The sequence below is a fragment of the Pollicipes pollicipes genome, unplaced genomic scaffold (genome assembly GCF_011947565.3).
Source record: "Pollicipes pollicipes isolate AB1234 unplaced genomic scaffold, Ppol_2.1 Scaffold_3087;HRSCAF=3621_pilon_pilon_pilon, whole genome shotgun sequence".
Classification (NCBI taxonomy): domain Eukaryota; kingdom Metazoa; phylum Arthropoda; class Thecostraca; order Pollicipedomorpha; family Pollicipedidae; genus Pollicipes; species Pollicipes pollicipes.
Genome location: NW_023596225.1, coordinates 46,939,939 through 46,962,705, shown reverse-complemented (window position 1 = coordinate 46,962,705; position 22,767 = coordinate 46,939,939). Strand labels below are relative to the sequence as shown.

Here is a 22,767-nt window from a genome sequence, read left to right as displayed (position 1 = left end):
AAAGGATTCCAAATAGTTGCCATGACTATCCTGGGTTCAGGGCAAGGCCAAAAAAGATCGATACGAACCTGCTGTGTCATAAGCTATATGTTCCAGGCCATTTGTCTTCCGACTCACCCGCAGAAATTAAATGGCGTGTCCATGTGCAGCTTCATGTGTGACATCATGGTCTACTTCTAGGAGGTGGGCGTGTACCAGGAATTCCGTGCGAATTCGTCAGCGCAGCCGGTGGCACCTTTGGAGGCGTCCGTTCACTGGAATCTGACCGTGACCGTCTATCAGTGGTTAGCAGCCGACCTATAAAAACGAAAGCACCAAGGGAGCAGGCATCACTTGTACTGCACACCCGGCTATCAGAACACACCATGCAGGTATGTGATGGAGGAATACCATGGATATGGTGCCCTGTTGGCTACTGGAAAGTTTATTTCAAGCCAAGTACGCTCCAGGCTTAGCAATGTGGTATGCATTGCACAGATAGCGAGGTTTTAGTCTATATCGTGCAAAACAGCTCTGCTGAATTGGCTGCTTCACCCGTCACGCGTCCTCTCACTGCATTGCAGGGCCTCGTCATTGCCACCGTGCTGGCTGTCGCCGCCGCCGCCCCGGCACCGGAGACGCCGGGCTACCAGCCCACTCCGGCCCCCTACCACCCGGCACCCTCGTACAAGCCGGCCTCTTACCACTCGGAGGCCCAGTTCAAGGAGGCGGCCAAGCCGTTCGCTTACGACTACACCGTCAACGACCACTACACTGGTACCAATTTCGCCAAGACGGAGGCGAGCGATGGCCACAATACCCAGGGATATTACTCGGTGGCTTTGCCCGACGGCCGTGTCCAGCACGTTAAGTACGTCGCCGACAACTACGGCGGCTACAACGCTGAGGTCACCTACGAGGGGGAGGCCCAGTACCCCGAGTACCACCCCGCTCCTGCCTACAAGGCTGCCGCTCCGTCCTACCAGGCTGCCGCCCCTGCCTACAAGGCTGCCGCTCCTGCCTACAGGGCTGCCGCTCCGTCCTACCAGGCTGCCGCCCCTGCCTACAAGGCTGCCGCCCCTGCCCACAGGGCTGCCGCTCCGTCCTACCAGGCTGCCGCTCCTGCCTACAAGGCTGCCGCTCCGTCCTACCAGGCTGCCGCTCCGGCCTACAAGGCTGCTGCTCCGGCCTACAGGGCTGCCGCTCCGGCCTACAAGGCTGCTGCTCCTGCCTACAGGGCTGCCGCTCCGGCCTACAGGGCTGCCGCTCCGGCCTACAAGGCTGCTGCCCCAGTCTACAAGCCCGTTTACAAGCCTGCTTACAGCTCTCCCACCCCGGCATACAAGGCTGCAGCATACTAGTCAACCACTGAGAATGACTTCCTTTTTAAATGCATGAGTGTTGTGTTGTGATGATTTTCGACCAGCCGTATTTCAATACAAGGGACTACGATCTGGACTAACAAACTGTGAACTATGGACCACGTGGTGTTGACTGAAGCGATCATGCGTTTTCCAGTGGGATAATTTCATTGACGCGACTGTGTTAAGGAATTGGCCTTTGCATGGCATATTGATGCGGTCCCAGTGGGTGTTCTAAGTTAGGACGTGGATGCGTGGGTGAGAGGGCCATTTTAGTCAGATCACGGAAGAGGAACCATGCTAAATATTCAGAAACTTGGAAGAGGGGCTTTGTTCCCCGCTCCTCCTGGTTTCCGGGCACCTAGATCGTTTGGTGCGATGAGCCACCTTTTCATCAGTTGTAAGAAAAAAGCCGTCATGATGGTTACGCTGACAAGTGATTTGTACCTAGTCTAACTTTTTTCTGATCCAAGCAAGTTGTGTTTGGTAACGGTTGTGCCCAAATTTCCTCGAAGACGGGTATCACGTGCTTGATTTTTTCAAATTTTCCTACCACGCGATAACCTGATTGGAATGAAGAACAATTCGTTTGCTCTTTTCTGTAACAACTCCACGCCCGTTCCAGGCAGAAAGGTGTGAGACTGACACAACGTTCCCAGCACTCAGCCTCACCGCAATTGTCTGGGTTGTCCGGGCCGCCACTGCGTACGTCACACACGTCACGGGGACGCACAGCCAATGAGTTCCACAAAAGTCATGGTGCCGAGCCGACCCCAGTTTGAGTTGACAGAAAAGGCGTGCGGAAAATACACCGGACTAAAATGGAGTGGGAAAGGACTTTTGGAACACCAGTCGTCACCAATTAGGCATCACATCGCGGAAAGAAACCCACACCTCACACGCATCACACGACCAGGCAGAGCTGCAACCGAGCGTGATGACTTCACTGGTGGCGCTGAGATGATGTACAAATGTGTTGAGGAAATGCTGCTGTACGACTCCAACATCGAGCAGCCCTTCTGAAGGATTATGGTCTCATGGTCTCAAATATACGGATAAGAGACGCAAGGTTCTCCAGTATATCAGCCCGCAGCCCAGCCCGCCCCGCCCAGCTAGTGATCCAGTCTGAAAAGCCCACTATAATACATTGCTCATCCATCTAAATGCATTTCAATATTTGATAGCAATCGATCTACCATTCAATCTAACACAGCTATGCAAAATGTGGCACCCGTTTGCCGCGCCGCTCGAAAACCATTCTGGAAAACCTTGGGGGGTCAAAGTGGCTCCGACCCAAGCGCGTGTTGAGCTATTGCACATGCATGCTATCATTTCGGACCTATTTTAGACCCATACATTCGCACGCGCTCGGGTGGAGGTCAAGCTGACCCACACCCCGAAGTTGTTTTCTGGAGTGGAAAGCAAGCTGAAAGGAAAAAAATAATGATATCATGGATGCCCGGGCTACCCCGACACAGTTTCACCCAAAATACTGAGCACATCATCGCGGGCGTATAGGTCAGAAAATAGAGTGGATAAGGATGTAAGGGGCAGCATGCGAGCTGTACTAAATCATCTTCAAAATGTTAGTGCGTACTGTGCGTAGTGCGTTAGATGCGTACTAGCTTAAAATCGTTAATATGTATGTGCGATGTCTGATGCGTGATGCTTGGGGCCTATTCACTTGAAATTGTTTGCATGTATGAGTGATGTGTGATGCATGATACCTGTTTATCTGAATTCGTTTGCGTGCAGATATTTTTCGCGCATTTTAATCCGAAGTTGGATATACACTGCATCGCGATGATGGTTGGCAATGCTCCTTACACTGAATGTTGGTGAGTTGTAAAAAATCTGACTCGCTGTTTAAAAAAAAATCAAATGGAATTAGCGTGGAATTTTGAATTCACTACTAATGTCTGTTCCCATACACCCATGTAGCTGAAATATCAATGCACCTATATCTTCTTTGTCCCGGTTACTCTAAGTAGAATAAGGCTAATGATACTGTCTTATCTATTTGTTAAATGTTCCTCGCAAATGCACTTTACAGCTTACGCAATCAATGCCTGCCAGAAAAAGTTTTTAAGCCATCACATTTTGATATATTAAAGGGAGCGTTCCATCTTCATTTCTGGTCTTGGCTGAAATAGCTGTTTTATAGATTATTCGATGCAGTTCGCGGCCCTGACCTTCTGCCCGCACCCAAAGACCTCTGGTTTCTGAGCTATACGCCCGCGAAGATATGCAGACTTTTTCGTGCAGACTATTTCAAAGCCATTCAGGCATGCATGACGTCATAAAATGGTCATTCAATTCCTGCCGCCCCACAGGCCAGGCGGTGTTCAAGGCGAAGAAGAATATTATTGTGCAGCCGTTCGGACCTGTCTACAGTCCGTGATCGCGGTTTCCAAATAAAATGGACGTCATTTCGCTCTCAAACAATTGTAAGCTAGCTGCGCAGAATAAGGCAGTAGTAATAGTCTCATTCCTCAGAGAAAAATCAGGAGAATGGAGATGTAGATGGTTTCATATTTCGATGAAGGCATGTTGCCAAAATATCAACCCATCGATATTTTCATTCTCCCGGCATTTCTCCGGGGAATAAGGCTATTACTACTGTCTTATCTAGGTGAATAATGTCACTCGAAAATGCACTTAACAGCTTACAAGCTGCACAAGCTTCAATCGCAAAGAACGCTTTGTACCTCTTAATTTAGGAAGTTGGATGTGGTTTCTTTACCGGCTAGCTATCACAAAACTAGGACTTGCAATCGAATAACTTAATATGACGAGCCCAGAAGGACAATGGGTTAGCTAGACAATTATTGCCCGTACTGCCATCTCTTCCCGAGCTTGAAGTACTACAAGTAACTGCAAATTTCGACGGATGGTTTGGTGGCGCGACAACGCCATACAAACGTTCCATGACGCAATCAAACACTGCCGTATTAAGGAGCATGTTTACTAAATGGAGAAATTGTGCTGCCTAGAGGATCCTTCCCACTTATAAGCAGATCAATAGTTATAAGTTACATAACTTCATTTTATGCCCGGTTCGTCCCGGACGCGTCAGTTCCTTGTTCCGCTGCAGACCATGATGACGGTACTCCGAGATCACGGCGGCTATAACACCCTCTCCCTGCGCCGACCTCCCTGCAGGCGGCAATGAGTAATCACACAGCTTTTGCCGTGCAGCTGTGAGCTCCCATTGTCTGCTGGTGTGAACAGAATCATAGCGGCGCCGAGACGGCCAAGTGCAGCGATCTGCTCCAGCGTGACCGACCGAAAGGTCACATACCACTTCTCCCTTCCGCGAGACAGGGGACGGGGAGCGGGCGCGCACTGCCCGCGTGGCCGCCGACGCCGTCGCGGCGCGGTCCATGCCCGCCGCCGGCCGCCGACGAGGCTCGGAGCGGCTCGGTCCGGCCGCACCAGGTGGGAGACGCTGTCGAGAGGCGATCCGACGAGCGCTTTGCCGTCCGCCGTCCAGATAGGGTGAGTGCCGACGCATGGTGTTACAGGCAGGTCTGACCCATCCTCACGTTGTGCCGCCTTCAGACACGGCCCACGCCAGGACATGAATGGTGCAATACAACAGACGTAACTGCGCTGCCAACTCGGACAGAGTGGCATAAAAAACCGACTCAAGAGAGCGGCTCCAACAGACGTGTCAGGCCCCGAGCCAGGGGACGCACCACCAAACAAAAATCAAAGTTGGAAAGAAACGTACCTTATATCTCGGAGGGTTGCATGCGTCGGTGATCAAGCAAGTGCACTGCACCAGAGCTACTTCAATACGAGAGCCTGTATTCAACAATTCCAGCTATAGTGCGGAGCAAATTCCCGACGCAGCACCGACTTCAGGTTCCAAACAGCATTTCTGTCCTCTTCTGAAAGCGCATCCATCACCGCAATCCGCGTGCCGAGGCCAAGAAGCGCCTTCCCCACAGATGTCGTCTCATCCCCCAACCCCAGCCGATATGTATCCAACCGTCAGAAGAAGTTTTCCAGCTCTTCTCCACCAACCCACGCGAATTCACCCTGGACTCAATTTCGCATGCTTCCACTCGCCGTCACTCGCTGTGACAAACACGCCCTCTCGCCGGCGTCAGAAAACGGCCGTCCCAGTGACCGCTGCCCGTGGCGGCCGGCCGGCCCACGGCTCCGGCGGGTGGTCGCAGAGGCGAGCCCAGGTAAGCTCACTAGTAATTCGCTGTATTGGTAAACGAACTAGTAACGCACCATTATCGCAATGTTGTGATGTTCTTGCTTGTTAACTTCCCACTGCCTGTGAGTTGGTTTCATCGTATCTGATGCCTGCTTCAATATTTTCAAGTGTGGAGCATTGCGTTTCAATGGTCGATAATTTCAGCATAACTTTACACTCATATGACCATGAAAATTTGTTTTTAATCTCTGTCGTTGTTTCAATTTCGTTATTTCAAAAACACATTGTTGCTTCGTGAGTTAGAGAAAAACATGCAAGAACGAGATATCCGTTATGATCGTTCACATCGTCTCAAGCGGATTGGTGAGCTTGAGAAAGCTGAAAAGTAGATGAAGCAATTGTGAATGGTCGTCACCAGGAAAGATCTTTAAGAGAATCTGATGCTGCGCCAAAGAAAATGGCTCTCCACGGCATTTCGCTATTGCTTAAACTTGTTGCACTTCATAGCAATGTTAGCCCCAAAGTGGATAATCGCACGGCTGCGAGCAGGGACGAGGGCGATGCAAATATGTGTGATTCTGGGTGAGTATATACTGTGTCCAGCTCGCAGAAAAGCCAACTCTTCCTTCAAACGGCTTTTATGATACATCGATGGCCAAGCACAAGGCGATACAAGTGTCATGTCGTAATTTATGCTATGAAGCTGCGTTCTGGTGTTGTTTGTCCATTGTTGTAGTCAAAAATGTGTTATCGTTGTCCGAGTTAAAGACGAATATATTTAGAATGAACGGAAATTTATGTGATGTGAAAGGACCAAAGCTTCTTGAGCCAATGGGCTTGCCTACTTAAATCCCATGATGCTTCTATAACCTGGAATCCACAGAAAATCGGTTACCAAAATTAATGACTAATGTCATGTCTTGTGAATATAACATATGATATGTAAGTAAATATGCATGTCCTGTGAGAGTAATATATGATGCAGATTGATGATGTGGACAAGGAAGTGGGGAGTAACGTCTGGGTAGTTAGGCGACTTTACATCTGCCTTGTAACCCGAACAGATCTCAATTGCGCTCAGAGGATGAATGTGTTGATGACGATGTTGAAACGCAAGAAGAAGAGCAAGCAGCTCTGCGGAGTTAATGGAGGTGCCATTCAATAACCGTCAGTCTTTAAACCAACCTTTGCAATAAATTACTGAACATTCAGGGTGGTCACTACACCTAGAACCATCGGTGTACAAAATACAGTTATTTGAATGAATGACAGTTGTATTATGCAACGTTTGTTAAATATAAGATGTTGTGACGAGCAGTTTGAAATCTTTAGGAAGGTGTTTGAAAATAACTAACAGTGCTACAATAGACTGAGTTTGTTTGTTGTTTGTTTGCTAGTCTGCAGCACTTTTGTCAGGCATCGAAAATGTATACCTTGCGTCGGATGGCTAAAAGCAGAACGTGGGCGTTCATTCCAAGCGCTGAAATTGGAGACGCACGCAATACTTCTTGTGTAATCCGCAATAACGTGTTTTGGATGGTAGCCAGAGGCCGAAGGACGTGCTCATTGCTCCCCCGCATATGCCGTGGAGCCGTATTTAATGATAAGAGCCAAAAATGTATGTAAACCTACTTAAGTGTCGCGGTCGACACCGTTCCGTGGCCCAGAGATGCGACGGACGAAATTCAGTGTTTTGAAGCGTTTGGAACGAACATGCTCCACGCATGTTGACACTGAATCTTAGGGCAAGTGCGGTACCGATTAGCTTAAAAAATAGAACAAAAAGAGTAAAATCTGATCCAACAATAACTGAAAAGTGCGCAAAATGTGGCGTACTCCCAAAAATGCAAATGACGTTTGCCACAGCCGTATCAGATAAATTTGCATGCTGGAAACGCAAGAATACTTTTGTCAGAGCCGCATAAGTCAAACAAGTCATTTTATTAAAATGCAGCTGGTGAGGAAGCGACAAGTGCCGTAACCTACACAGTAAGAAAATAACATCAGGAACCGTTCTCACCCTGTGACTAGTACGTCGCTGGCTTGAAAGCCGGGGCGGGAGAGCTGTATACGGTCTTGTGGACAGGCTCATAGGCCGGAGCAGCAACCTTGTAGGCAGGGGCGGGATGGCTGTAGCCAGAATTATGGGCAGGCTTGTGGGCCGGGGCGGGAGAGCTGTAAACGGGCTTGTGGACAGGCTTGTAGGCCGGAACAGCAACGTTGTAGGCAGGGGCTGGATGGCTGTAGCCAGACTTGTGGACAGGCTTGTGGGCCGGGGCGGGAGAGCTGTAAACGGGCTTATGGACAGGCTTGTAGGCCGGAACAGCAACCTTGTAGGCAGGGGCTGGATGGCTGTAGCCAGACTTGTGGACAGTCTTGTGGGCCGGAGCGGGAGAGCTGTAAACGGGCTTGTGGATAGGCTTGTAGGCCGGAACAGCAACGTTGTAGGCAGGGGCTGGATGGCGGTAGCCAGCATTGTGGACAGGCTTGTGGGCCGGAGCGGGAGAGCTGTAAACGGGTTTGTGGACAGGCTTGTAGGCCGGAGCGGGATGGTTGTAGGTAGGCTTGTAAGCCGGGGCAGCAGTCTTGTAGGCAGGGGCGGGGTGGTACTCCGGGTAGTGGGCCTCTCCCTCGTAGGTGACCTCAGCGCTGTAGTCGCCGTAGTTGTCGACGACGTAGTTGACGTGCTGGATACGGCCGTCGGGCAGAGCCACCGAGTAATATCCCTGTGTGTTGTGGCCATCGCTCTCCTCCCTCTTGGCGAAGTTGGTACCGGTGTAGTCGTCGTTGACGGCGTACTCGTAAGCGAACGGCTTGACCTCCTCCTTGTACTGGGGCTCCGGGTGGTAAGAAGCCGGCTTGTAGGAGGAAGCCGGGTGGTAGGAGGCCGGAGCGGGCTTGTAGCCCGGCGTCTCCGGCGCCGGGGCGGCGGCGGCGACAGCCAGCACGGCGGCAACGATGAAACCCTGCAATGACATAGGGGGCTTTTCACGGAAGCGGCAGCCATTTTACAAGTGCATGTTTTGCTGAGATCAATCTGATAACCTCAGTACCCATGTAATACATTTCTCCATTCTTTAACTGCAGTTCACATCGCTAAAAAATAATCGCTCCAGCAGTCAGCAGGACACCATACCAACCGGATCATTCCAGCCCTCACCTGCATGGTGTGTTCTGATGGCCGGTGTGCAGTGCAAGTGGTGCCTACTTTTGAGCTCCTTTCCCTTTTATAGGTCGCCCGCTTACCACTGGTAAACGTTCACGGTCAGGTTTCCAGTGAACGAGCGGCCCCCAGTGCCGCAGGCTGTGTTGACGAATTCGCACGGAATGACCTGGCACACTCCAGCCCCATAGAAGTTTAGCTTAATGTGACCCTTAAGCCGGGTCATGATTATATAGGATGTTGGATGTGCACAGGCATAGGCGTTGGAACACTTCAGAAAGTGGGGGCCAGGCTGATGGTATATTCAGGAACTTTTGCTGGGAAGCAAATCCAGTGACCGATGGGGCAGGGGGCTGGTAGATGTGGAGGTCTTGTCCGCTAATAATTAACGTAACAAGTTTTGGAAGTGATGAAATGTCATGGCTGCAATGCCATATATATATATATATATATATATATATATATATATATATATATATATCTACGGCTGTTTCTCACCGATGCACAATCTTACCGGTTCGACTCACCTTTGTCATTCGGCAAGTGCGGCTTTCCAGCTGCCCAAGATTGTTCGGTCACTTCAACATTATTTTCACTGGGGAGGCGAAATTCCATGAGCAGGAAGGAATATTTCTGCAGCTGCATTTTAATAAAATGATTTCCTGGAGTTATGCGGCTCTGACAAAGGTATTCTTGCGTTTCCAGCATGCGAATTTATCTGAGCCGCCTGTGGCAAACGTCATTTGCATTTTCGGGGTATGCCACATGTTGTGCACTTTTCAGTCATTGTTGGATCAGATTATACTCTCTGTTTTGTTTTTAAGCTCATCGGTATCGCACTTGCCCTAAGATTCAGTGCCGACGTGCGTGGAGCATGTGTTCCAAACGCTTCAAAACACTGAATTTCGTCCGCCGCATCTCTGGGTCACTGTACGGTGCCGACCGCCACACTTAAGCACGTTTACATACATTTTGGCTCTAATCATTAAATACGGCTCCATGGCTTATGCAGGGGAACAATGAACACGCTCTTCGGCCTCTGGCTACCATCCAAAACACGTTATTGAGGATTACACAAGAAGTATTGCGTGCGTCTTCAATTTCAGCGCTTGGAATGAACGCCCACGTTATGTTCCTAGCTATCCGACGAAAGGTATACATTTTGCGATGTGCAACAAAAGTGCCGCAGGCTCGCAAAGAAACACACAACAAACAAACTCAGTCTATTGTAGCACTATAAGTGACATCCGAGCACCTTCCTAAAGATCTCAAACTGTTCGTCACAACAGATTATATTTAACAAACGTTGAATAATCCGATTGGCATTCATTCAAAGAATTGTGTTGTGTACACCGATGGTTTTAGGTTGAATGACCACCCTGAATGTTCATTTATTTATTACGGAGGTTGCTTTAAAAACTGTCGGTTATCAAATGGCACCTCCGTTTACTTGGTAGAGCTGCTTGCTCTTCTCCTTGCGTTTCAACATCGTCAGCAGCACATTCATTCCCCGAGCACAATTGCGATCTGTCCGGGCTACATGGCAGATGTAAAATCGCTTTTCTACCCAGACGTTACTCCCCACTTCCGTGTCCACCTCATCAATCTGCATCATATATTACTCTCACAGGACATTCATATATTACTTACATATACCGTATATTACACTCACAAGACATGACATTGGTCATTAAATCTTGTATTATATTTTCTGTGTATTCCAGGTTATATAAACATCATGGGAATGAAACGGGCAGGTTCATTGACTCAAGAAGCTTTGATCCTTTAACATCACATAAATCCCCGTTCGTTCTAAATGTATTCGTCTTCAACTCTGACAATGATAAGACATGTTTGACTGCGACAATGGACAAACGACACTAGAACGCTGCTCCATGACATAAATTTCTGCATGACACTTTAGCCATCAATGTATCGTAAAGGCCTTTTGGAGAAGAAGGTGTTGGCTTGTCTGCGAGCTGGACACAGTATATACTCACCCAAAATCACACATATTTGCATCGCCCCGTCCCTGCTCGTAGCCGTGCAATTATCCACATTAGGGCAAACACTGGTATTGAGTGCAACAAACTTAAGCAATAGCGAAATGCCGTGAATACCTATTCCTTTCGCACAACATCAAATTCTCTTTAAAATCTTTCTTAGTGGCGACCATTCACAATTGCTCGATCTACTTTTCAATTTTCTCGAGCTTGCCAATGATATTCACGTGATATAAGCGATCGTAGCGGATACCTCGCTCCTGCATGTTTTTACTAACTCACGAAGCAACAGTGCGCATTTGAAATAATGAAATAAAAAATCACGACCGACATGAAAAACAAAACTTTAATGATCATACCTGAGTACGAAGTTATGCTGAGTTATCGACTTTTAAAAGGAATGCTCCAGACTTGAAAACATGACAGAATGCATCAGATACGATGAAACAAACTCACAGGCAGTGGGAAGTTAACAAGGAAGGCCCCTCCCCATATTGCAATATAGCGCGTTACTAACGGGCTCACCTGGGCCCGCCTCTGCAGCCACCGCCGGAGCCGTGGGCCGGCCGGCCGCCACGGTCAACGGTCACTGGGACGGCCGTTTTCTGACGCCGGCGAGAGCGCGTGTTTGTCACGGCGCGTGACACCGAGTGGGGGCATGCGAAATTGAGTCCAGGGTGAGACTCGCGAGGAGTGGTGGAGAAGAGCTGGAATACTTCTTCTGACGGTCGTATACATATCGGCTGGGGGTGGGGGATGATAAGAAAGCTGTGGGGAAGGCGCTTCTCGGCCCCGGCGTGCGGATTGCAGTGATGGGTGCGCTTTCAGAAGAGGACATAAATGCTGTTTGGAACCTGAAGTCGGTGCTGTGTCGGGAATTTGGTCCGTACTAGAGCTGAAATTGTTTAATTACAGGCTCTGGTATTGAAGCAGCTCTGGTTTGATGGCGGTGCGTTTGGTGGTGCGTCCCCTGGCGCGGGGCCTGACATGTCTGTTGGAACCGCTCTTCCGAGTCGGTTTTTATGCCACTCCGTCTAATGTGGCGACGCAGTTGCGTCTGTTGTATCGTACCATTCATGTTCTCGCGTGGCCTATGTCTGTAAGGCAGCACAGCGTAAGGGTCAGACCTGGCTGTGAGACCAGGGCCCCGTTCTTCTGACCCAATGGAAGCCCGTTCCTTACTTCGGGTAAGCCCGGTCGATGGATGACATAACTACCGACTTACCTATGACGTCACGGCCCAAGTTCATTCCTTACTTGGCCGAGAGGCGAAGTGCGGCAGCTCGTGGTTATTTACATAGCAACTCATACCAACGCCCGCGACGCATTTGCGGATGGGGTAGGGTGGACGTGGAGGGCCTCCTCGACGCCCCTAGATCTGCCATTTTTAAGTTACGCTATTGCCATAGAGTGGTTTACTACTGTTCGTTGACAAATGCATTAGTCAGACTTATTTGCTTTCCCTTAATGATAGTTCGTCGGGGATTGCAGGCCACAGCATACCTGGTCGAGGCGCAGTAGGTACACTAATGTGTCAGCCATCATTGCCTGCTTAGTGATTCGATCGCAAATGCACGCTTATAGGCATTGGTTACTTAACTCCTTTGCCCACGTGCTACTGCATTTTATCAGCGAAAGTATTCCTGTAAGGTCAATTGATTTGTTGCACAGGTCCGATTGATTATCTTGAATTACCAGACTGCACAGACATGGTTTGGTAGAGGTTAACCAAACAAACTTGCAGTTGTGTTACCTTTAAGCATGATTGTTATGCTGCATGAAAGTTATGTTATTGATATCGTTGCCCTTATTTTCTATGTCACTTATTCAATGACATGTACCTTCACTGCATGCCTGACAGATTACAAACAACATGGGGATGGTGGAGTTTTGAAACCCCTATGCTGGACAGTGTGCCATGGTGACATTACCTAAAATTTATGTTAAGCACTGGTATGATTAAGCATTGGTATTCTTTTCAGCATACCTTATTAATAAGTAAAAAGGATGTGAGGTTAATTTCGCTGATTAATTGCTGGTGGTATTGAAGCATGTAGAAGTACAAGACAGGAGCATAAATTGTCATAGTTGAACATTTTTATTGATGATAAAGGTCATATGCATAATTTTAAGCAATGTGTTCTGTACTGATCAAGCTATTACCTGTCATTATCTTAATTGCATTGAATCGTCCTAATTTGATGATTATATATGCATACTTTGCCAAAGAAACGTTCACTATGGCCATGGCTTTGTCTGCTGTGTTTGACAAGGTGGGTGAGTCCTAAAAGAATTGATGCATGTCATAGATGTCATCATCTTGTATTTAAGAATTGTTTGAACGAAGTTTTACCCTCATGATGTAACCTAAATGGTCAGCTATGGGGGGCAGGGAACACTTAATTCTTAAAATGCAATGTGCCAAATGTCAACACCTGTGGGTGAGATTTGACATGCACTAGGCAATCAAACAATGGAATAGCCACACTGTATGTTGCCCAAAGTAATCCCAGTAACTGGGTGTGCACAAATTGTTGTCTTTCTAGATGTGGAGTCTCCACGCTTTTCAGTCTATGTTCCTTGCAAAGACACCCCCTGCTGCTCCTTAACTGTTTGTTTCCCAAAGTGTGTTTGTGCTGATTTGAATGTAATGAATTGGCTGTTCTTTCCGATCTGCGCTTAGCTTTCTCAATCTTCACATTACAACATTTAACTGCAGCAAGCTGCATGCAACATCTTTGCCATGAGGTGGTCAGTGATGTGCTGTCGCTTTGTGATGCCCACCCACTGCACTAGCAGGTTCTGTATGCTAGAAAGCAACAGTGCACCGATGTCGGCCCGTTCCACGGGATCTGCCTCGTAGTGCTCTGCAGGCACATGTCATCCGCTGCCCCATGCTCATGGTGCACAATGCAATGACTGATGCATGGTGCAATGATCAATGTAATAATAACCTCAGCTACATTGCCCATGTTTTTCACTTCTAAATGTTTTAGCTGCTACAGTTTGCTTTTCAGCATGCTGAAAGCACGTTCAATTTTGACGCGTTTTTTGTATGGTCTGTTGAAGTGGCGCTGAGTGGGGCTGAGGTGATCGTTGTTTCAGGAAGGGGTGATGATCTTCAGGGTAAGGGAAAGCTCCTGTCCTCGATGAGGTGTGTGTTAGATGGGAGAATCTGCCGCCGATGCTCCCTGAGGTCGCAGCAGAGGGGGGCCTTCTCCGAAAAAAAACACGAGAATCGTGGGCGGGTCCCGGAACCCGTGCAAGTACATCAGTGAGCGCGCCGCGGTGATCCCAAGCAGCCAGTAGATGTACTGTTTGACGATGTTTGTGGGCGTTATGAGCAGCTGCTATCTCCTTGCTGGGTGCATCCATGAAGAGAAAGGACCCGTCGACGGCTGCAACCACACCCGGGTAGCCGGCGCACGCTGCAAAGCCTGCGATAGTTTCATGTAGCCGCGCTCCTATTGGCCACGCGATGGCGTCACCGCGCGCGGCAGCAGCATTCTTGCAAAATGTTGTCAGATACTAGTGTGACCCAGATTTTGAAGTTCCAAACTTGTCGCCAACGGAGTGTTGGGGTACTGGCTCGGTACGATATTGCAGCGCAGGCATCACATCTTCCAACGGACGCTTCTTTTGCTTCTGCGCTGGCCATGATTGTCATAATAAGGAGCCAGTTTTGCCTACATATTTTGAGGAAAAAACTTGCGAAGATACAAAACTGCGATTTGAAATCTTCGTCATCATGTCCTGGAACCACGTCATGTACATAATTTTCTGTTCTGTTTACGCGACCTTGGCGCTTTGGCAGGGCCAGAACCGATACGTCTGCGAGTGCGCCACTGTAATAGTCACTTTCTGGATCCCGTAACATAAACAGTTTGTCTGGACAGTATGATTGTGGGAAAGTGTGTCTATGCTTAGAATGCTTTGGAATGTAAACATACTGCATAACCTGCCGCCACAAGATGATTATATACATGTTATATAATACATTATATACATGAAAGATTATTTTAGCTGGCGTAAGGCGTTAAGTTTCCAGTGCCTGGTGAACTTCGTGTCCGTGAGACGATCGATTGCATGTGGTTACGCTCGCGCAACGCTAGAAATAATGAAACGTCTTTGTGAGTCGAGGGCGATGATCTGCCTTTCTCTGCCTCTGATATTCTCGTTAATGTAAGTCGTTATGGTATAGGCAGATGTGAGAGATACGCCTGAAGTATTTGTATATTTGTACATCAAAGTAATTTGACTGCCCTGACTCGTCAACATGATCTCTGCTGCGCGTAAAAGGGGTTTGTTGGGAAACAGCTGATTTTACTCGCCGCCATGTTGAGGAGTTAATTGAAGCGATCTCCATGACGTAGATGACGTAGCTGTGGAACGACATGGGTTGTTACCTGAAGGGGCGGAGCATTTGGCAGCATTTTCCCATCAAAAACGGGGCCCAGGCGTCGACACGCACCCTCTCTGCACGGCGGACGGAAGAGGATCGCCTCTCGACGGCGTCTTTCGTCTGGACCCGGCCGGACCGAGCCGATCCGAGCCTCGTCGGCGCCGGTGGCGGTGACCGGCGGCGGGCACGGACCGCGCCGCGTCGGCGTCGGCGGCCACGCGGGCGACGCGCACCCGCTCCCCGTTCACTGCCTCGCGGAAGGAAGAAGCGGCATGTGACCTCTCGGTCGGTCACGCTGGAGCGGCTAGGTGCACTCGGCAGTTTCGGCGCCGCTATGGTTCTGTTCATACGACCAGCCAATGAGAGCTGACAGCTGCACGGCAAAAACTATCCGATTACTCATTGCCGCCTGCAGGGAGGTCGGCACCGGGAGAGGATGCTATAGCCGCCGTGGTCTTGGAGTGCCGTCATCATGGTCTGCATCGGAACAAGGAGTTGACGCGTCTGCGACGAGCAGAGCATGAAATGAAATAATCTCACTTATGACTATTGATCTACTTTTAAGTGGTAGGATCCTCCAGCCAGCACAATCTTTCCATTTAGTAAACATGCTCCTCAATACGGCATTGCCTGATTGCTTCATGGGACGTTTCGATGACGTTGAGGTACCGCCAAACTATCCGTCGAAGTTTGCGGACCCTGGTAGTTCTTCAACCTCGTCAAGAGATGGCAGCACGGGCAATATTTTTTCGCTGAACCAGATATCGCCATGGGCCTGTCTTATTAAGTTATCCGATTGCAAGTCTTCATTTCGTTATATGTATCCAGTGAATAAATCATGTCCAACCTCCTAAATTAAGTAGCACAAAGCGTACTTTGTGACTGAAGCTTGCGCAACTTGTGAGTTGTTCAGTGCATTTTCGAGGAACGTTATTCACATAGATAAGACAGCAGTAATAGCCTTATTGCTCGGAAAAAAACCGGAAGAATAAACCTATCGATGGGTTGATATTTCATCAACATACCTTTATTGAAATATCAACCCATCTATATCTCCATTCTCCAAATTTTCTCCGACTCAAGTTTTTGCTACAATCTTACCTTGTGCAGCTGGCTTAAAATTGTTTGGGGGCGAATTGATGTCCACTATGTTTGGAAACCGCGCTCACGGAAACCAGATCTGAACGGCTGTACGAAAATATTCTTCGTTGCCTTGAACACCGCCTGGCCTGCGGAACGGCAGGATTTGAATGACCCTTCTGTGACGTCATGCATGCCTGAATGGCCTTGAAATAGTCTGCACGAAAAAGTCTGTATATCTTCGCGGGCGTATAGCTCCGAAACCAGAGGGCTTTAGGTGTTAAGATGGCCAGGCCGGTGAACAGAACGGAATAACCTTCAAACAGCTATTACAGCTAAGACCAGAAATAAAGGTGGAACACCCGCTTTAATAAATCAGAATGTGCTGGCTAAACGACTTGTTCTGCCAGACATTGATTGCGTAAGTTGTTACGTGCATTTGCGAGGAGCATTTTACACGTAGATAAGACCATACCATCAGCCTTATTATACGTAGAGCAACCAGAAGAAAGGTCATACAGATGCATTGACATTTCAGATACATGCGTTTATTGACACAAATATAAGAATGTAATTTAAAATTGCATGCCGATTTCACTTATTTTTTTCTTTTTTTAAACAGCGAGTCATATTTTTGACAATTCGCTAACGTTCAGGATAAGGAGCATTGCCAACCATTATCACGATGCAGTGTATATCCAGCTTCGGATTAAAATGCGCGAAAAAAATCCGTACACGCAAACGAATTCAAACAAACAGGCATCACGCATCACGCATGACTGATGCATGCGAACGAATTCAAGTGAATAGGTTACAAGCATCACGCATCAGACCGCTCACACACTAGGGACTTAAAGCTAGCACGTATCACGCTTGAAGGCACTGATTACATTCGCATAGTTGGTCATAGAAGCCCTGTATGTTAGGACTTCGTCACTGATTTTTTGTAAGAATCTATCTACTTATTTTGCTGTCGGGATAGCCCTGTGCTTCCTAGAGGACTTTGATATTTAAAAGAGGTATATTGTCCATACCCTTGGGTTTCATCCTGAGTGTGATTGTCTGAAAATGGTCGCCGAAATGAATGCATGCATGAATGAATAATGCGTTATGTGTGGTGATTGTTTACTTCAGTTCATTTGCATGTACACACATTTTTTTGCGTATTTTTGTCTTTAGTTGGATAGACGCCACATGGTATTAATGGCTGTCAGTTGCAGCCTATTCAATCCTCAGAATGTTGGTGATTTGTGTCCCGCTGTTTTATTGCTAGCGTCTTAAAAATAGCATATCTCTCCTTTCTCCTGGCTATTCTACCATGAATAAGGGTAACAGTACAGTCTTGCGAAACATTGGTTGCAATGACAGATTCGATACTCTAAGCTGCCAATTATAATCACGAGTGACGTGGCTGAGCAAAAGCAACGGCCAACAATAAAAAACAAAGAAAACCAAAGCGCACCCTTGAAAACTAATTCACGAGAATCTAGACCCTGTTGCGGACTCGTGCAAGCAATGTTACTAAAAGATGTCAAAAATGACCAGTCACCAGTTATCTCAAATTTTAACACCCGCTACCCTGTTCTGCACTATGCGCTGCAGGAAACAGGCGTCAAGGCCGGAGTGTTCGATGACCCGCACCGAGTGTTAGTACAGAACATTTCTTACCACGATGATCAATCACCACGGACATTGCCCGGCTATAAGAACATTCCAGGAATGCACATACTCACCTCCTGGCACCGAGAAAAGCATACGGTACAGCGAATGGCTACCCGAAACAGAGATGGCTACGCCGAAAGGGGTTTGATGACTTGTACCAAGTATCGGCATGCAGATGAATTTGCAAGCGGGTATGGGTGTTCATAACAACGAATATAGGGCTTCTTCTGAACGTCCATAAACAAAGGTTTACCCAGAGCCCATGAAGACATTCGGATGTTCAGCCCCGGAAGAAGTGGCTGATATGTTAAAACCACACAGTCTGAGCATCTCATTTTATTGAAATAAAACAGGGCGAAGAGCGTCATAACACAACAGTCATGAGTTTCAACAGGAGGTCGTTCTCAGTATTTGACTAGTACACCGCAGCCTTGTATGCCGGGGAGGGAGAGCTGTAAGCAGACTTGTGAACAGGCTTGTAGGCCGGGGCAGCAGCCTTGTAAGCAGGGGCGGGATGGTACTCGGGGGTACTGGGCCTCGCCCTCGTAGGTGACCTCAGCGTTGTAGCCTCCGTAGTTGGCGACGTACTTGACGTGCTGGACACGGCCGTCGGGCAGAGCCACCGAGTAATATCCCTGGGTGTTGTGGCCATCGCTCTCCTCATTCTTGGCGAAGTTGGTGCCGGTGTAGTGGTCATTGACGGCATAGTCATAAGCGAACGGCTGGGCCACCTCCTTGTACTGGGGCTCCGGGTGGTAAGAGGCCGACTTGTAGGATGGGGCGGGGTGGTAGGGGGCCGGAGCGGTCTTGTAGCCCGGCGTTGCCGGTGCCGGGGCGGCGGCAGCAACAGCCAGCATGGCGGCAATGACGAAACCCTGGAATGCCACAATGGATGTGCTATTATAAAAACAATAAGCCATGCATTCTGGTATCTTTACTATTTGCGATGCATCTCGTTAGCATGCTTCTAATGCAAGACTGTTTATCAACGCTCCCACCACGATACACTTCTCGGAAAAATCTCTAACATATGACATCTAAGCACACCAGCATTATTCGTGAATGAGATACCTGCATGCTGTGTCTTGGTGGGCGAGTGCGCAGTGGAACTGGTACATGCATCCACAGTGCCTCGGCTTTATAGATCGGCCGCGGACCGCTGATGGAAGGTCACAAACATTGCCTCACTTATCGTGCGACTCCCGCTACCACCGGCTGGTCTGGCGACATGATAGGTTAACACGGAACCACGGCCACTGCCGGATACTCGTACAAACTGCTAGAGAGCAATTTCAGGCGCCCATTATGTTTCGTGTTCACTTACACATAAAGCCAGATGTTAGCATGTCACGAGAAACGTATCGGTAAATGTCCATATAGATGGTAAACAACGTATTCTTTGAAAAAGCGTGGTCGTATCTTTTGATAACTCTAACGTTCTATCTATACGTATTCACAAACAGACAGACACACACACACAACACACACACACACACACACACACACACACACACACACCAACACACACACACAACACACACACACACACAACACACGCACACACACACGCACCACGCACGCACGCACGCCGCACGCACGCACGCACGCACGCACGCAACCACACACACGCACGCACGCACGCACGCACGCACGCACGCGCAGACAACCACGGGCTTACATATATATATATATATATATATATATATATATATATATAGCTAGAGACCTGCCCACCTGCCAAACAGCGAGCAATAAAGCAATACAGCAGGCCGGCTTTGACCTGGGTCTGACCGTCAGATCTGACCCTAGATCAGTGAACTTTGTCCATTCCATCATTGGGTTACCTGAAAAACTATCTCAGAGATGCATGGCTTTCGTCTAACACTTCGCTGTTCCATCAGATTGAACGGCTCCCTTGATATTGTCTTCACTGAATCCATGACCTGACTTTGACCCGCCGTACGTCAGCGACCTCACAAGGTACATTTAAATTTTTGATGCAAAACAACCCACTATTCAGTTTCCTAGAGCTATGAAGATGAAAGCGAGCCGACCTCAGCGCGTGTTGACACGCGCTCAAGTAGAGGGGCCAACTTGGCCCCCCGAAAGTTTTTTCAGCATGGTCTCCGAACGGCGCGGCGTAGCCACGCCAAATTTGAATAGCTGTGGCCAATTGAATAACGGATCGTTTGACATAAAAATTTAGGTGTACCTTGCAGGGTCACTGACCTATGGCAGGTCAAAGGCAGGCCATGGTTTCGGCGAACGCAATTTCCAGGGAATCGTTCAATCTGATGCAACAACGGAGTGTTTGACGAAACATACAACTCTGAGATGGTTTCTTAGGCGCCACAAATATTGAATGAGCAAATGGCGTTGACCTATGGTCAGGTATGAGCTTAAGACCAAGGTCAAAACCAACCTGATTTATTACTCTAGGACTTGCTATATGGGATAGGTTCTGATGAAATTGAATTCTGATTTCTGTGCTCATTCCGAATTCATTGACAGCAGGAACCGCATTGTACATACTCCATTGACTTCTTAGAGGTCAAAATAGGTCACTGACCTAAGATGACCCGGATCGACATTTTGTTTTAGGAGCATACTACTTAGCGTAATCTTAGTCGCTTATTCAAATGCAAAACTCAGAGCAGTCTTGTGTAGTTTTTGTCACCATGACCTTCAAAAGGTCAGACAAGGTCACTGAACTCAAATGGACCTAAGAACTTTTGCTTAGGAACAGTTGCTTAGGTCCTGGGGGCGTTTTGGAGATCAACCTGGAACCTAGGAAGCCCAAACTTTGACCTAAGTGAGTTTACATACAGGTCAAGACACCCTGTAAATTTAGTGTCTCTAGCTTTCTTAGTTCCCGGGATCTCGAGGGGAGAGTCAAATTGACCCCCACCCCCACCTGAGCGAATGGCATCTAGGCGGCCACCCGGACGCGTGTTAAGGCTGCCACGTATTTCATCAAACTTGTTAAATTATACAAAACCGACTCGCTGGGCATATACGTCCACCACTAAGTTTATTCAGGATGAGTTCGAAGCACCCCGTTGTTTCTGTAGCCCTTTTGCGAATAGGACTTGGGTATGAGTATTCACTTTTCGTGCCATTTTCCCCCAACGGACCTAGCGCAAGTTAAGCGAAGATGAAGCGAGAATCTTTGGACGGTTTAACCACGTCTATACCACCATCTTTCCGGTGTAAATATATTAAAAAGGCGCCTACATTCAGTCCTATTTTGTTCCCATCTTTTCCACTAAAGGCGTTTCCATCAACGCCCTTTTAAAGCGCTTCCAAACCAACTTCCGTGGCCCATTGCACAAACTATCAGAAGTAGGTCATGATATCAGTTGGTGATACCAATTCTCAGGAGTAAGGTTTGTGACGTCACATGTTAAAGCATGCCATAGCCTGGACTAATCTAGGAAACGGTCGGAATTTTCTTACAACTTTTTCGTGATGTCGTGCCTATTGCGTTAAAACTTTTTGGTTATCCTTCATTATGCTCTGCCTTTGATGAGGAACCAGGCCACCCTACGTGCCAAAAACTTGGACAGCATGGAAAGCATGAGCTTTGAGGCTTTGAGGGTTTGGCTCTGGCTTTGAGTTAAGTTGTTGGGTAGAATCCAGATTCGGCGTACGTCATATCCGTATTTTGCGAATTAGCGCCTAGTTATGTATGTGCCAACATAACTCGCAATTTAAATGACATATGCCGATATGCGTGGCATCTCTACCTTTCAGTAAGACACGATTCGTATTTGTAGAAGCGAGTTGACAGCTTAATTATCTTCAACAGCATTTCGAAACAAGCAACATGCATGCACGCATCAGCCCGGCCGTCCAGTTTCCGTTTCCGCCCGTGCCTTTCTAAGGAGTGCCGTGGGGAGGGGAGGGGGGCATTCTAATGACATAAGCGATCTCAAGCAGTCAGGCTCATGTCTCCAAAAATACCTATGCTCACATATTCCGGTTTCTCCTCGGGCTTAACCCACTTCATAATTATTTTCGGATGCAAAAGACTAAAAGGGTATGGAATTGGATGCCATGTGATGGGGCCAATGCGGGGTTCGGACGAGGCCAAAGCTGCTGCCAGCTGAAGATGGAAAGAATCATGTGAATCATCGATGAAAAAAATCAAGAATCAATCATGAACCAAAGAATATTTTATGAATCAAAGAATCATGAAAGAATCAATGAATCACATCACTTCAATAAATGACTCCAAATCGTTGGCATGATCGCCATGGGTTCAGAGTATGGCCAAAAAACATCTATACGAGCCTTTGGCATCACAAGTTATATATTCTAGGCCATTTATCTTCCGACTCATTTGCAGACACTGAATGGTGTGCTTATATGCAACTTCATGGGTCACATCATGGTCTACTTCTAGGAGATGGGCGTGTACCAGGAATTCCGTGCGAATTCGTCAGGGCAGCCGGTGACACCGTTGGACGCGTCCGTTCACTGGAATCTGACCGTGACCGTCTATCAGCTGTTAGCGGCCAACCTATAAAAGCGAAAGCACGAAGGGAGCAGGCACTACTTGCACTGTACACCCGGCCTTCAGAACACAACATGCAGGTATGTACTAGGATGATGCCATTTATATGGTGCTCTGCTGGCTACTAGAGAGTTTACTTCAAGCCAATAACACTCTGGGCTTAGCGATGTGACATGCATTGCACAGATAGCGAGGTTTTAGTATATATCGTGCAAAACAGCTCTGCCGAATTGGCTGGTTCATCCGTCAATTACCCTCTCAACGCATTACAGGGCCTCGTCATTGCCGCCGTGCTGGCTGTTGCCGCTGCCGCCCCGGCACCGGAGACGCTGGGCTACAAGCCCTCTCTGGCCCCCTTCCTCCCGGCCCCCTCCTACAAGCCGGCCTCTTACCACCCGGAGCCCCAGTACAAGGAGGAGGCCAAGCCGTT

The 22,767-nt window shown here is 48.2% G+C and overlaps 3 protein-coding genes across 3 annotated transcripts in view; 1 reads left to right on the top strand and 2 right to left on the bottom strand.

Moving 5' to 3' along the window:
• Positions 1-365: 365 nt before the first annotated feature.
• LOC119090284 (DNA-directed RNA polymerase II subunit rpb1-like) lies at positions 366-1,340 on the top strand. The gene is made up of 2 exons (XM_037213068.1): positions 366-371; positions 618-1,340. The coding sequence occupies exons 1-2, from the start codon at positions 366-368 to the stop codon at positions 1,338-1,340; spliced, it is 729 nt and encodes a 242-aa protein (XP_037068963.1).
• Positions 1,341-7,538: 6,198 nt separating this feature from the next.
• On the bottom strand, positions 7,539-8,489 carry LOC119090283 (DNA-directed RNA polymerase II subunit RPB1-like). Its single transcript, XM_037213067.1, has one exon. The coding sequence runs from the start codon at positions 8,487-8,489 to the stop codon at positions 7,539-7,541; it is 951 nt and encodes a 316-aa protein (XP_037068962.1).
• Positions 8,490-11,768: 3,279 nt separating this feature from the next.
• The window catches only part of LOC119090282 (DNA-directed RNA polymerase II subunit rpb1-like), a 32,359-nt gene continuing 21,360 nt past the window's right edge, over positions 11,769-22,767 (bottom strand). The window contains exon 5 of the mRNA XM_037213066.1: positions 11,769-11,774. Coding sequence (XP_037068961.1) covers positions 11,769-11,774 — 6 coding nt within the window. The remainder of the gene's footprint in view (positions 11,775-22,767) is intronic.

Coding starts and splice junctions, on each gene's coding strand:
- LOC119090283 (XM_037213067.1), bottom strand. CDS start 8,489: ATGTCATTGCAGGGTTTCATCGTTGCCGCCGTGCTGGCTGTCGCCGCC.